Here is a 15,119-nt window from a genome sequence, read left to right as displayed (position 1 = left end):
TCCTTTACAAGATTAATTAGCCCTTTTTCATTGCACAATACTAGATCTAAAATAGCCTATTTCCTGGTTGGTTCCTCAACTTATTGCTCTCTCAAACCATTTCACATACATTCCAAGAATTCATCCTCCACAATGGTGAAGAAATGTTAAATAAACAATGTAAACATTTGCTGGCTAATATTTTAAACAGGAATTCATACACTATAAAGACTTGAAAGGAAACTGCAATATTTAAAAATGGGAAAACATTTTTAAAATGTTCAGAATGTCATAAAAACTAGGAGCAGTAGGCAATTCAGCCCCTCAAGCCTGCTCTGCCATTCAATACGATCATGGCTGATCTCATCTCAGCCTCAATTCCACTTTCCTGCCTGTTCTCCATAACCCTTCAACCCTTTACTAATGAAATATATTACTGTGTTGCAGAATCTAGTCTGTGAAATACTATACTGTGTTGGTCATTAGCAGTTTACTGGAATGTAACTTTTATTTTTGATGCACCAACCTGTCATTTGTCCCCCATAGAATACAAACATGAAAAATTATTTTGTAACTGTACACCTACCACACAAGAAAACATTGGAAAAAATTCAGCCATTGAACCTGTCCCCTCCAATGAAGCATGTACAATTTATACCAAATGCTCACATCCACATATACTGAGAGAAGTTTATACTTGTAATTCACTTCTAAGAATACTAATGTTTCAGTAACACCAAAGCCAATTGGGTAACAAAAAATCATTTTGGTTTTGTTTTGTGTACACGTTTCTCTGACAATAGGGCTCAGAGGCAACTGTAGCACAGAAAACAGTTATGCTTGTGACTGAAAAAACTTGAAAATTGTTAATATCAATGAGGACAAAACAGATTTCCTGTCATCTCTAATGGTGCTCCAGTAATCCTGGTTTCACTAGTGATGGATAATGTTGATTTTAACTTAAAAGAGGCAGAACTATAGGTGACAATAATCTCTTGGTGAAGACAAGTCTACAAGTAGAAGTAGTACATGAAACTTCAATGCAACTATATGGAATAGGCAAGTCTATATTGGATAGATGCAGAATGCTTTGTATGCATTCCACAAATTACATTTCCAATACAACCTTCAGTCATACTCTTCCACTGAGTATTTTATAATTTGTCAAAACCTATAAGACACAGCTGAAAGGAAAGTATTTTTGTGAACCTTGGGACTGGCTAGATAGATTGCAATAGTCTTTTCCAATTTTGTATATCTTATAGATTTCCAAGTTTCTATCTTATCAATGTCTATTCTGTTCAAGCAGATACTTTTAAAAGGAGTTTATAGGCGGACAATAAATTTATATGAAATATAGTGTCATTTAATATCTAATATTGCAAAGGGAAGCAGTACAGTGCAGAATACCGTGCAGTGACAACCAATAGATCTTCTGTAATTGCGAAGTGGGAAGAACTGAAGATATAGCAGGATAAACTCAGTTTAACGTAACCTTGCTTGTTGAACTTCTGGAAGTATTGCTTAATATGGTCAGGTAAACCTCAATGTAAGACTAGGTTATGATTAAATGAGGTTTCATCAAAGCAAGAATGTAGAAATTTTTTTATCACAGCTCATTTCAAGTATCTTTATTGCTTACGAATTAATATAGACTGGCCATCAGAATATACACAAAGCTTACATTTCAAAATTTTGTTACATAATAAACAAATTTAACAGTGCAATGCCATAGCAAGTGCATAACAGCACATCTTAGATTTCCAGGACTTCAAATAGCTTGTTCAGTCTATTTATAATAGTATACCTGCCCTAGGTTTATTTAATTGGAAGAGCATCACTCATCAATTTTACAAATATTATTGAGCCACAATGAAAAACAGCAGTATGAAAAACATCAAGTTCTACTGAATTGCACAGGATACAAAAGACAAGACCCACTTGAAATTGGTTACAGAAGTTGCTGGTTAAAGAAAAAAATATTTTTTTAAATGACAGAACAGAAAATAATTTAGTACACTGAAAGGTATAAAAAAAATTCAGTTAGACTGCAGTTTGGAAAAATGTTCTAGAGTTACATATTCTCTCAGAAGTTTTGTTAAAACAACAGAGCATAATCAAGGTTGCATTTGCAAGTTATTCACAGAATGAAAGTAATGAATCTATGCCATTAATAACAAAATTATTCAATACAGTGCAGTGTTAACAAGTGTCAGTAAGTTAACGAGGGAAATATAACCACAAGTAACAGTGCTATCTTTCAAAATTATATTTCACATTTACGCTGCTATAGAATTGTTGACACAAGTGATAATCTGTCTTTAAATGAACAAATCTTGCAACATATATATATATATATATATATATATATATATATATATATATATATATATATATATATATATATATATATATATATATGACACACATACTGGAGTCCTGGCTCTCCATCATTAATTAAATTAACAGTGGATACAAAAAGTAAAATCCTATATTTTTTGAAACAGGAATTAGATCAGTTTGAGAATTTATTCAGGGTGCTCCTGGATTTCGCCATCCACCGAAGGCGCACTCTAAATGTTGAGCCACACCCAAACAGAGGTGGTCATTATGGTGATTAGCTACAAGCTGAATTCCAAGAGGCAGCCCATCTTTGCTCAACCCAAGGGGACACTGGGTCACTGGCAGTCCAAGCACATTAAATATCGCTAGAACAGGAAATTACAAAGAGGAAATTAAACGGATTGTAAATGAAGCTTACTTAGATTATTTCAAAATACACCCAGAAAATTGGTTCAGCAAACAATAAAATGGAAATTACTGAAAAGTTTACCTTTACTCAGAGCAATAAAGTTCTGCAATGATTTATCGAACAAATTGGCCAAATTGAAGATATTCAAAATACAATTAGCTGCCATGGCATTAACGTACTATGGCAATGAGGTTTGATATTGCCAATTGATCCCCTCATCCCGACATTTATGTTATTTCCTTAAACTTAAGTGTTTAAACTTAACTATTAATACCTGTGCTACCAGATATCAATTATATCCAAAAGTAAGCACAGTGGCGCAGTGGCTAGCACCACAGCCTCACAGCTCCAGCGACCCAGGTTCAGTTCAGGGTACTGCCTGTGCAAGTTCTCCCTGTAACTGCGTGGGTTTCCGCTGGGTGCTCCGGTTTCCTCCCACAGCCAAAGACGTGTAGGCTGATAGGTAAATTGGTCATTGTAAATTGCCCCTAGTGTAGCTAGGTGGTAGGATAATGGTGGGGATGTGGTAGGGAATATGGGATTAAATGTAGGATTAGTATAAATGGGTGGTTGTTGGTCGGCACAGACTCGGTGGGCCGAAGGGCCTGTTTCAGTGCTGTATCTCTAAATAAACACACTACTAATAAATAGAAATAAAAACAAGAAATGCTGGAACCACTGAGCAGGTCTGGCAGCATCTGTGAAAAGAAAGCAGAGTTAACGTTTCGGGTCAGTGACCCTTCATCGGAACCGACAAATAATAGAAAAGTCACAGGTTATAAGCAAGAGATAACAAAGGAGGTCTAGATTGGACCAGGCCACATAGCTGACCAAAAGGTCACGGAGCAAAGGCAAACAATATGTTAATGGTGTGTTGAAAGACAAAGCATTAGTACAGATTAGGTGTTAATACACTGAATATTGAACAGCAAGTGCAAACCTAAAAAAAAAAGTGGGTAAGCAAACTGAACAAACTAAGATGAAATGAAAATGCAAAAAAAGGATTGTAAAAAATAATGTAAAAAGAATAACTAAAAATGAAAGTAAAATGGGGGGCTGTCATGCTCTGAAATTATTGAACTAAATGTTCAGTCCGGCAGGCTGTAGTGTGCCTAAATTGGTAGATGAGATGCTGTTCCTCGAGCTTGCGTTGATGTTCACTGGAACACTGCAGCAATCCCAGGACAGAGATGTGAGCATGAGAGCGGGGGGGGGGGGGGGGGGGGGGGTAGTATTGAAATGGCAAGCAACCGGAAGCTCAGGGTCCTGCTTGCGGACTGAGCGGAGATGTTACACAAAGCAGTCACCCAGTCTGCGCTTGGTCTCCCCAATGTAGAGGAGACCACACTGTGAGCAGCGAATACAGTATACTACATTGAAAGAAGTACAAGTAAATCGCTGCTTCACCTGGAAAGGAGTGTTTGGGGCCTGGGATAGTGAGGAGAGAGGAGGTAAATGGGCAGGTATTACACCTCCTGCAATTGCAGGGGAAGGTGCCATGGGATGGGGACGAGGTGGTGGGGGTAATGGAGGAGTGGACCAGGGTGTCGCGGAGGGAACGATCCCTTCGGAATGCTGACAGGGGAAGGGAGGGGAAGATGCGACTGGTAGTGGCATCACGCTGGAGGTGGCGGAGGATGATCCTTTGGATATGGAGGCTGATGGGGTGAAAAGTGAGGACAAGGGGAACCCTGTCACGGTTCTGGGAGGGAGGGGAAGGGGCGAGGGTAGAGGTGCAGGGAATGGGCCGGACACGGTTGAGTGCCCTGTCAACCACAGTGGGGGGAAAACCTCGGTTGAGGAAAAAGGAGGTCATATCAGAAGTGCTGTCATGGAAGGTAGCATCATCAGAGCAGATGCGTCGGAGGAGGAGAAACTTGGAGAATGGAATGCAGTCCTTACAGGAAGTAGGGTGTGAAGTGTAGTCGAGGTAGCTGTGGGCGTCGGTGGGCTTATAATGGATATTAGTAGACAACCTATCCCCAGAGATGGAGACAGAGAAGTCGAGGAAGGGAAGGGAAGAGTCAGAGATGGACCATGTAAAAGGTGAGAGAAGGGTGGAAATTGGAAGCAAAGTTGATAAAGTTTTCCAGTTCGGGGCGGGAGCAGGAAACGGCACCGATACAGTCATCAATGTACCGGAAAAAGAGTTGGGGGAGGGGGCCTGAGTAGGACTGGAACAAAGAATGCTCGACATATCCCACAAAAAGACAGGCATAACTAGGACCCATGCGGGTACCCATAGCGACACCTTTTACTTGAAGGAAGTGCATGGAGTTGAAGGAGAAGTTGTTCAATCTGAGAACAGGTTCAGCCAGGCGGAGGAGGGTGGTGGTGGATGGGGACTGGTTGGGCCTCTGTTCCAGGAAGAAGCGGAGAGCCCTCAAACCATCCTGGTGGGGGATGGAGGTGTAGAGCGACTGGACGTCCATAGTGAAGAGGCGGCGGTTGGGACCAGGAAACTGGAAATTGTCAAAATGACGTAGGGCGTCAGAAGAGTCACGGATGTAGGTGGGAAGAGACTGGACCAGCGGAGAAAAGATAGAGTCTAGATAGGAAGAAATAAGTTCAGTGGGGCAGGAGCAGCCTTACACAATGGGTCTGCCGGGACAGTCCCGTTGGTGGATTTTGGGAAGGAGGTAGAAGCGGGCTGTACGGGGTTGTGGGACTATGAGGTTGGAAGCTGTAGAGGGAAGATCTCCAGAGGAGATGAGGTCAGTGACAGTCCTTTGGACGGTGGCTTGATGTTCGGTGGTGGGGTCATGGTCCAGAGGGAGGTAGGAAGAAGTGTCCGTGAGTTGGCGTTGAGCTTCTGCAAGGTAGAGGTCGGTACGCCATACGACAACAGCACCACCCTTGTCTGCAGGTTTGATGACCATGTCGGGGTTAGACTTGAGAGAACGGAGTGCCTCAAGTTCAGAGGGGGACAGGTTAGAGTGAGTGAGGGGGGCAGAGAAATTGAGATAACCAATGTCTCGCCGACAGTTTTCAATGAAGAGATCAAGAGCGGGTAAGAGGCCAGGGGGAGGGGTCCAGGTAGAGGGAGAATGCTGGAGGCGGGTGAATGGGTCTGCTGGTCGGGGGGGGAGGACTACTGGTCAAAGAAGTGAGCCTGGAGGCGGAGGCGACGGAAGAAGAGCTCAACGTCATGCCGAGCGCGAAATTCATTGAGGTGGGGGCGTAAGGGGATAAAACTGAGACCTTTGCTGAGTCCAGAACGCTCAGCATCAGAGAGGGGGAGGTCAGAGGGTATAGTGAATACATGGCAAGGGGTCAGATCAGAAGGGGTTGGGTCAGAGCGAAGTGAAGCGGAAGGAGGATCTGGAGGGGCATTAGTCCCCATCAGCTGCTGGAGCTTGCGTTCCTTAACACCTGAAAGGAAGAAAGAAGTTTTTTGTTAATGCGTCGGATGAGACGAAAGATGAAATGAAACTGCGGAGTAGAACAGCTTTGAGATAAGGTGAGGCGGTGCTGCTGGAGAGAGAGGTCCAGTGTGTGCATGTGGCGGCACATAGCACTGAGTGTGGATCTCAGGATGCGGCGAGAGTAGCAGTCCGAGTGTTCAGTTTGCTTACCCACTATTTTTTTTTCAGGTTTGCACTTGCTGCTGTTCAATATTCAGTGTATTAACACCTAATCTGTACTAATGCTTTGTCTTTCAACACACCATTAACATATTGTTTGCCTTTGCTCCGTGACCTTTTGGTCAGCTATGTGGCCTGGTCCAATCCAGACCTCCCTTGTTATCTCTTGCTTATAACCTGTGACTTTTCTAATATTTGTCAGTTCCGATGAAGGGTCACTGACCCGAAACGTTAACTCTGCTTCTCTTTTCACAGATGCTGCCAGACCTGCTCAGTGGTTCCAGCATTTCTTGTTTTTATTTCAGATTTCCAGCATCTGCAGTATTTTGCTTTTATAATAAATAGAGTTGTGCCATAATTCAAAGTCACTCAACTCTCTTTTACTAAAGATTAATTTAAAGAACTAGTTCAAGTTAAACTGCAACTAAAGGACAAGGAAACACATGTGCAAACTGGTAAAAGACAAGTTCAGGGCCAGGAAGCACTTCAAGCAGACAGTGACTAGCACTTGGATAGGTAGGGTGCTGGATGCAAAAGCTCAAATAATTTAAGAGGCAGCTAGATAATGTAACAGAACAGAGGTAGGGGGCAGCATTGGTTTTTACAGGAAGATAACCTACGTAGGTTGAGTAAGTTACTTCATCTATACTTACCTTTCTGTCAATGTGCCAGTATGTTCCTGTTAAATCCTTAATGAACAGCTTTCAGAGTCAAAGACTAATAACCAGCTATCAGATATATGTTACTGGACCACCACTCTGTATTTAATAGTACAGACAACAAGTCATGAAATCAGGAAGTGTAGATCCTAAAGGAACCTGGTTGACTCAATTCTACCAACGTAATTGGAGGCTTTCCAAATTACCAATTTGATGGCAGTCTTTCAAAATGGCCTCTCAATGATGCCAGGGTCTCTCTGGACACTCAGAAGTTAACAGAAAAGGATAAAGCATAGAGTTATACTGTGCTTTGACTAGAAACATGGCAAAAACCAAGAATGGCTAATTGTGAAATATATTTGGCACTTTCAGCAGTGCTTGAACCCAAACATGATGCCAACAAAAATAAAAATGGCAAGTGTATAAAAATAATTATTTGACCAATGGAGGTGAAGTACACAAGTCTGAAGTTCACAACTTGCCCAATTAATTGCCTCAGTATATTCTAATAGCATGCATAGATTTGGAATGAAGTTGTAAATTATGTACTGCACACATTAGATTGACTTAATTCAGGTACAATAAATTCCAAAGGGATGCCATAGACCACAGTAACTACCAGAACTTTGGAATTCTTTGCATATTAATTTGTTCTTTGGCAAGGAACACTGTAAAATACACTTCTTTACAAGAAAGGACATTTTAAATGTACAGCATTTTAAGATTTTGAAGTTTAGAAATATTCAACTTCATGTGCACTAATTACCTGTGTATGCAAAGTTGAAGGGCATAAGTTTAGGATGGTGGTGTCTGGGTGCAATTTTTGGATGGGACGGGTATAAAAATACACCATCATCTCCCAGGAGACTGGAAAACTCAGCCCGAAGGTTCTGACACAAGTTCATCAGCTTAGCATTACTACGGTGATTTACCTTAACCAAATCTTCCACAATGCCAAGACCTGTATTAAGAAACAGAATAAACTAGATCAGGTATGCCTAGATAACATTATTCAATTAATTCACAGCGATAGTTATAAGTTTATAAAGGATATCAATGGTACAAAGTGTACTTGAAAACTACTGTGCCCCAGCATCTTCATGGTCTTACAAGACTACATTTTGCCGTACATTCACGAGCTCACACTACGTAAATTCCTGTGCACAACTTCCTGACATTGCAAACTGAAGGTACATCAGCCCCAGTTTACAAAAACACTTGTAACAAGTGGACTCAACTGTTTTAACAAGTTACAAACTCACTCACTGAACAAATACCGTAATGTAATTTTATCAGAATAGGTGTGATGTTCCACTTATGCAAAAGCTGACTAGAGTCAGATTATCTATACCTGGTTCCAAAACATCTTTTTCAAGACAATTTATCCTCCACATTCTTTAGTATAGGCCCAAAGTTAAAAGAAAAACACAGAAAAATGTATTTTTAACCCATAGAAGACCGACTCCTCCAGAAAATTTTCTCCAGGTTTCCTAAACCAGCCAACTTTTCAGCTCATGCATTGAAATGCTGAAACAAACTCTAATACTGCCGTTGTCAAGCTACTCAAACCAGTTATTAGGAGCTGCTTCCACTGAAACGTGATACAACTATTAAAAAAGTGAAAAAAGGTTTATTGCTAAAACTTTAAGCATTTCATGTTGTTCACCCCATCTTTTACTAATAATTCTCATTTTATGGTTTAAATTACATCTCCATCCACCCAGATATCGATGCAATAGTCTTTTTTCCATAAAATTTTCCACTCAATTGAGTTTAAACAGGTTTTCTCTTACAATTCTTTCTGCATTATTACAGCTCTCACTGCTTGACTAAAAGAAAAATCCATCACAACTCATTCACTATTTGAATAAAAACAACAACCTCCTAAGCTAGTACCCATGGCACCTTGAATAACGATTAATTTATAGCTAGTGTATCAGGGATGGATTCAGAGAAGGGCCAGGTTGACTGAAGCACAGGATGGAACAATTATATTCTTCTTTGGCCTCCTTATCTCGAGACAATGGGTAAGCGCCTGGAGGTGGTCAGTGGTGTGTGGAGCAGCGCCTGGAGTGGCTATAAAGGCCAATTCTAGAGTGACAGGCTCTTCCACAGGTGCTGCAGAAAAATTTGTTTGTTGGGGCTGTTACACAGTTGGCTCTCCCCTTGCGCTTTTGTCTTTTTTCCTGCCAACTGCTAAGTCTCTTCGACTCGCCACACTTTAGCCCCGCCTTTATGGATGCCCGCCAGCTCTGGCGAACGCTGGCAACTGACTCCCACGACTTGTGATCAATGTCGCAGGACTTCATGTCGCGTTTGCAGAAGTCTTTAAAGTGGAGACATGGACGGCCGGTGGGTCTGATACCAGTGGAGAGCTCGCTGTACAATGTGTCTTTGGGGATCCTGCCATCTTCCATGCGGCTCACATGGCCAAGCCATGTCAAGCGCCGCTGACTCAGTAGTGTGTATAAGCTGGGGATGTTGGCCGCCTCGAGGACTTCTGTGTTGGAGATACAGTCCTGCCACGTGATGCCAAGTATATTACTGGACCGTTAAGTGCAGATTATGTGCCCAGGGTTTGAGTCAATCTTTTGCCCTAGTCAACGCTCTGACTTTAGAGGGCACGTTATCACTGGAACCATCAAGTGTGTGGGTGTACGGGCAAAGTTTCCAAGAAATTGTTTTCAGAACACTTCATAAATGGAAAAATTTTGCTAAAGCCAAATCCACCCAAACCCTGATATGCAACAGTATGCTTGAAAAACCATTACAGAAGCAGATTCAGCAAGTGGCCTCACTAGAAGAGTTATGGTACATTTTATTCATTTGGATATCTTCTACCTTTCAGTTGTTTTGGATTCACTATTGTTCAGTTAAAAGGGTGCAGTTTACCAGAGACATCAATTTCAGACCAGTATCCATAGAGTGAGATGATGAGTCAGATGTGCTACACTGCTTATTGTGCTCATTCCAAAATAAGCAGCATATTGTGCAGGGTTTCACTCCTCCAAAGCTAATTTCTGATGCTATGAGTACCTGAGTATCTGCTTTCCCTTAATATTAAAAGATTGAAAAATAAAGTCTCCAAGAAGGTCACTGTACTGCCCACATACTTTTTAAAATCTTGGTTACTGCATGCATGCTACCTCAGTTTAAAAAAAAAAGTCAGTTACAAGACTACCGTAAGAAAATTTCACTTTTTGCTTCAATGGGCAGTCTAAACCACTTTGCAATGATGCAAACATAGCAGTATAATTACACTTTAACATATCTATTACAACACAGATGAAATGCATTCTGCCAAGGTAGAGACTTGACCTATAGCAGGTAGTGTGTGTGGCGATAGTCCCAGAATCTTTTTCGCCAGTTCCCACAGTGGCTTTATCTCCTTCCCAGGATCTGCCATCAAATCTTTAAAAGATTTTGGTTCCTGTTAAAATAATGTATACTATAATTAACAATGTAACTTTGTTCTGCAGTTTTGACTTTATTATGGGTCGAATTAAAACAGATAGTTATCTTACCTACATAAAAATCTCCAAACACCACAAAACAGAATTTAAAATTTTAGGTCAGAACTATGCGAGGCTTTGCATAGTAAAATCTAATTATATGCACACATTTACAAGGTGTGTCTCAGCCTCCCTTCTAGCCCACACTTCCATTTATACTGCTTACAATACCACCTATCTTCATGTTATCCATATGAGGAAATGCACATATATGCCTTAATCTGTGAACCATTGTGAGACTGATGCTTTATGGATGCCAAAACGAAAATCCTGCCACTTTGAGCCTCAGTGACCTTTTGTGCAGAACCTGATTATGAAAGTTTTGCAACCTTGCAATCCAGAAGTGCCAGTCTTCCAGACAACCAAAATATCTGGGTTAGTGAGATTGCTTTGAACATTTCCTTTAAGGACTCTTGCATTTTACTTGGATTATAATCTTCCCAATTTTTTTTTTTTTTTTAAAAAGAACCACAGCAATCTCAATTTCCTCAACTTGGCCCTTCTACAGCCTTTGAAGGCAGCAGTCTGCACCGCTCATTGGATGAGTTTCTGATTTGCATACTCTACCTGTTCCCCGCCACCCCAACTGCCCCACAACCCCATCCAAAACCAAAAAAAAAAAATCACACCCCATAGTCTTGGGGAAATGACATAAGAACATAGCCTTCCTTTGATCTCTTACCCCATACATCTAATCGGAGCAGGCTCAAGGAGCCGAATAGCTTACTCCTGCTATTTCCTATGTGCATTTTTATTTCTGACACAGATTACTGAACAATATCATACATAATTTCAGCACTCATTTTAAAAGTTTATTTTCAGTGTTTCTTTCACAGAGGGGAAAGAAGAAAATGCTATAATTCCCTAAATGTCAGATATAATCAATGTAACTGTACCTTGCCATCAGTCCCTGGGGATGACATCATTGCTGACCAAATCTGGAAAGCATACTTCATCTTGTGAATCTCAACTTGCTGTACCTGAACACCAAACTGCACTTCAAGGTATTCAATTAACTGAAAAGTGCCAAAATATAACACCAAAACATTAAGTATGCAATATCAAAGATTTATATCACTTGATAATACTCAAGATAGCTGAAAACAGAAACAGCCAGTAAATATATTTTTAACTAACATGATATTTGAGGCACTGCAAGACTCGAGATTTAACGCGTGGGAATGTTAGACAATTCAAACCCACCAATGCCATGTGATCAATTTCACTCAGTATTATATGTCTGTTAAGATAAAACCCATTGTTTGGATGGATTGCATGACACATATTAAAAGTTAGGGAAGAGATAGGAATAGTGCCAGACAGACTGGCAGACAACTAATGTAACTGCTTTATATAAAAAGGGATATAGAACAAGTCCAAGAAACTATAGACCAATTAGCTTAATGTCAACGGTAGGAAAAATAATGGAATCCTTATTCAAAAGATGGAATAGGAAAACAGATAGAAATATACTAGACTGGTCGGCAGAGATTCCAAAAGGGAAGGTCAGGCTTGACCAACCTTATAGAATTATTCGAGGAAGTAGCAGAAAGGGTAATGCAGGAGATGTAATATATTTGGATTCCAAAAAGCTTTTGATCAGCTACTGCATAATAGAGTTTTACTTTTTTAAATTCATTCATGGGATGTGGACGTCACTGGCTAGGCCAGCATTTATTGCCCATCCCCAATTGCCCTTGAGCTGCCTTCTTGAACCGCTGCAGTCCACGTGGGGTAGGTACACCCACAGTGCTGTTAGGAAGGGAATTCCAGGATTTTGAGCCAGCGACAGTGAAGGAACGGCGATATAGTTCCAAGTCAGGATGGTGTGTGACTTGGCGCGGAACTTGCAGGTGGTGGCTATCCCATGCATTTGCTGCCCTTGTCCTTCTAGTTGGTAAAGGTCGCGGGTTTGGAAGGTGCTGTGTCAGGAGCCTTGGTGCGTTGCTGCAGTGCATCTTGTAGATGGTACACACTGCTGCCACTGTGCATCGGTGGTGGAGGGAGTGAATGTTTGAGGATGGGGTGCCAATCAAGCAGGCTGCTTTGTCCTGAATGGTGTCAAGCTTCTTGAATGTTGTTGGAGCTGCACCCATGAAGGCAAGTGGAGAGCATTCCATCGCACTCCTGACTTGTGCCTTGTAGATGGCCTTGGGGAATCAGGAGATGAGTTACTTGCCGCAGGATTCCTAGCCTCTAACCTGCTCTTGTATCCATGGTACTTAAGGCTACTCCAGTTCAGTTTCTGGTCAATGGGAGCCCCGAGGATGTTGATAGTAGGGGATTCAGCAATGGTAATGCCACTGAATGTCAAGGGGAGATGGTTAGATTCTCTCTTGTCGGAGATGGTCATTGCCTGGCAATTGTGTGGCACAAATGTTACATGCCAATTATCAACCCAAGCCTGAATATTGTCCAGGTCTTGCTGCATTTCTACACTGACTGCTTCAGTACCTGAGGGGTCGCAAATGATGCTGAGCATTGCACAATCAGCAAACATCCCCACTTCTGACCTTATGATTGAAGGAACGTCATTGATGAAGCAGCTGAAGATGGTTGAGCCTAGGACACTACCCTGAGGAACTCCTGCAATGATGTCCTGCAGCTCAGATGATTGACCTCCAACAATCACAACCATCTTCCTTTGCATTAGGCATGACTCCAACCAGCGGAGAGTTTTCCCCGATTCCCACTGACTCCAGTTTTGCTAGAGCTCCTTGATGCCACATTCGGTCAAATGCTGCCTTGATGTCAAGGGCAGTCACTCACACCTCACCTCGAGTTCAGCTCTTTTGTCCATGTTTGAACCAAGGCTCTGATGAGGCCAGTAGCTGAGTGGCCCTGGCAGCACCCAAACTCAGCATCACTGAGCAGGTTATTGCTAAGCAAGTGCTGCTTGATGGCACTGTTGATGACACCTTCCATCATTTCACTGATGATTGAGAGTAGATTGATGGGGTGGCAATTGGCCGGTTTGGACTTGTCCTGTTTTTTTGAGTACAGGACATACCTGGGCAATTTTCTGCATTGCAGGGTAGATGCCAGTGTTGTAGCTGTACTAAAACAGCTTGGCTAGGGGCGCGGCAAGTTCTGGAGTACAGGTCTTCAGTACTATTGCCGGGATATTGTCAGGGCCCATAGCCTTTGCAGTATCCAGTGCCTTTAGTCGTTTCTTGATATCACGCAGGGTGAATTGAATTGGCTGATGTCTGACATCTGAGGTGCTGGGGCTTCAGGAGGAGACAGAGATAGATCATCAACTTGGCACTTCTGGCTGAAGATTGTTGCAAATGTTTCTGTCTTATCTTTCGCACTAATGTGCTGGGATCCCCCATCATTGAAGATTGGGAGATTTGTGGAGCCACCTCTCCAGTTAGTTGTTTAATTGTCCACCATTCACAGCTGGATGCGGCAGGACTGTAGAGCTTAGATCTGATCCGTTGGTTATGGGATCACTTGGCTCTGTCTATTGCATGCTGCTTACGCAGTTTGGCATGCAAGTAGTCCTCTGTTGTAGCTTCACCAAGTTGACACCTCATTTTTAGGTATGCTTGGTGCTGCTCCTGGCATGCCCTCCTGCACTCTTCATTGAACCAGGGTTGGTCTCCTGGCTTGATGGTAATGATACGGTTAGAAATGTAATAGGTTTTCAGCAAGTGAAAGGGGGTGGGGATGTTTAAGAACAACAAAAGGGAAGGTCTGTGAAAGGGTGGAGGTCAGGAGACATTAAATAGCAAAAGGTTTCATGGTACAAAGCCAAGTAAAGAAACAAAAAGATGTATCTGGATGAGGTGTAGATGGCAGGATAGCAGCCCTCTGAACAAAGAAAAGGGATTAAGAAATAAATGGGGGGGGGGGGGGGCAGGGAAACAGCAAAAACAAAATGAGAAAAGGAAAAAAGGGGGCAAACGTTATGATCTAAAATTGCTGAACTCAATGTTAATCCGGAAGGCTGTAAAGTGCCCGATCCAAAGATGAGGTGCTGTTCCTTGAGCTTGTGCTGAGCTTCACTGGAACACTGTAGCAGACCAAGGACAGAAAGGTCAAAGTGCAAGCAAGGTGAAGAATTAAAATGACAAGCAACAGGAAGCTCAGGGTTGTGCTTGCAGACTGAAAGGAGGTGTTCCACGAAGTGGTCACACAGTCTGCATTTAGTCTCTCCAATGCTGAGAAGACCACAATGTCAGCTGTGAAAACAGTATACTAAATTAAAAGTAGTACAAGTAAATCATTGTTTCATTTGGAAGGAGTGTTTGGGGCCCTAGACAATGGGAAGGGAGAAGGTAAAAGGGCAGGTGTCTGATCCCCTGTGCTTCCATAGAGAAGTGCCATTCGAAAGGGGGGGGGGTGGAGAAAAAGAGAAATGTTGGGGGTAACCGAGGAGTGGACCAGGATGTCGCAGAGGGAATGGTCTCTTTGGAATGCTGAAAGGGGAGGGGGAGAGCAAGATGTGCTTGGTGGTGGCATCCTGCTGGAGGGGGCAGAAATGGCAGAGGATGATTGGTTGAACACAGGCTGGTGAGTTCGAAGAAGAGGACAGGATTCTGGGAGGGAAGGGAAGGGGTGAAAGCAGAAGTGCGTGAAATAGATTGGACAGAGTTGAGAGCCCTGTCAACCACGGTGGCAGGGGGAT

At 42.3% G+C, this 15,119-nt stretch overlaps 1 protein-coding gene across 3 annotated transcripts in view; it reads right to left on the bottom strand.

Annotated features, from left to right (window-relative positions):
* Window positions 1-1,595: 1,595 nt before the first annotated feature.
* Window positions 1,596-15,119, bottom strand: part of faah2a (fatty acid amide hydrolase 2a) — a 50,470-nt gene continuing 36,946 nt past the window's right edge. For 2 of the 3 annotated variants that reach the window (XM_068047721.1, XM_068047720.1), the window contains 4 exons: window positions 11,383-11,502; window positions 10,293-10,404; window positions 7,741-7,935; window positions 1,596-2,687 (listed from right to left, as the gene is read on the bottom strand). In XM_068047721.1, coding sequence (XP_067903822.1) covers window positions 2,512-2,687; window positions 7,741-7,935; window positions 10,293-10,404; window positions 11,383-11,502 — 603 coding nt within the window. In that variant the 3' untranslated portion in view covers window positions 1,596-2,511. The remainder of the gene's footprint in view (window positions 2,688-7,740; window positions 7,936-10,292; window positions 10,405-11,382; window positions 11,503-15,119) is intronic. The other variant, XM_068047722.1, reaches the window with a different exon arrangement.

The sequence above is a fragment of the Heterodontus francisci genome, chromosome 15 (assembly GCF_036365525.1).
Source record: "Heterodontus francisci isolate sHetFra1 chromosome 15, sHetFra1.hap1, whole genome shotgun sequence".
Taxonomy (NCBI): domain Eukaryota; kingdom Metazoa; phylum Chordata; class Chondrichthyes; order Heterodontiformes; family Heterodontidae; genus Heterodontus; species Heterodontus francisci.
This window is presented reverse-complemented; position numbering and strand designations above follow the sequence as displayed.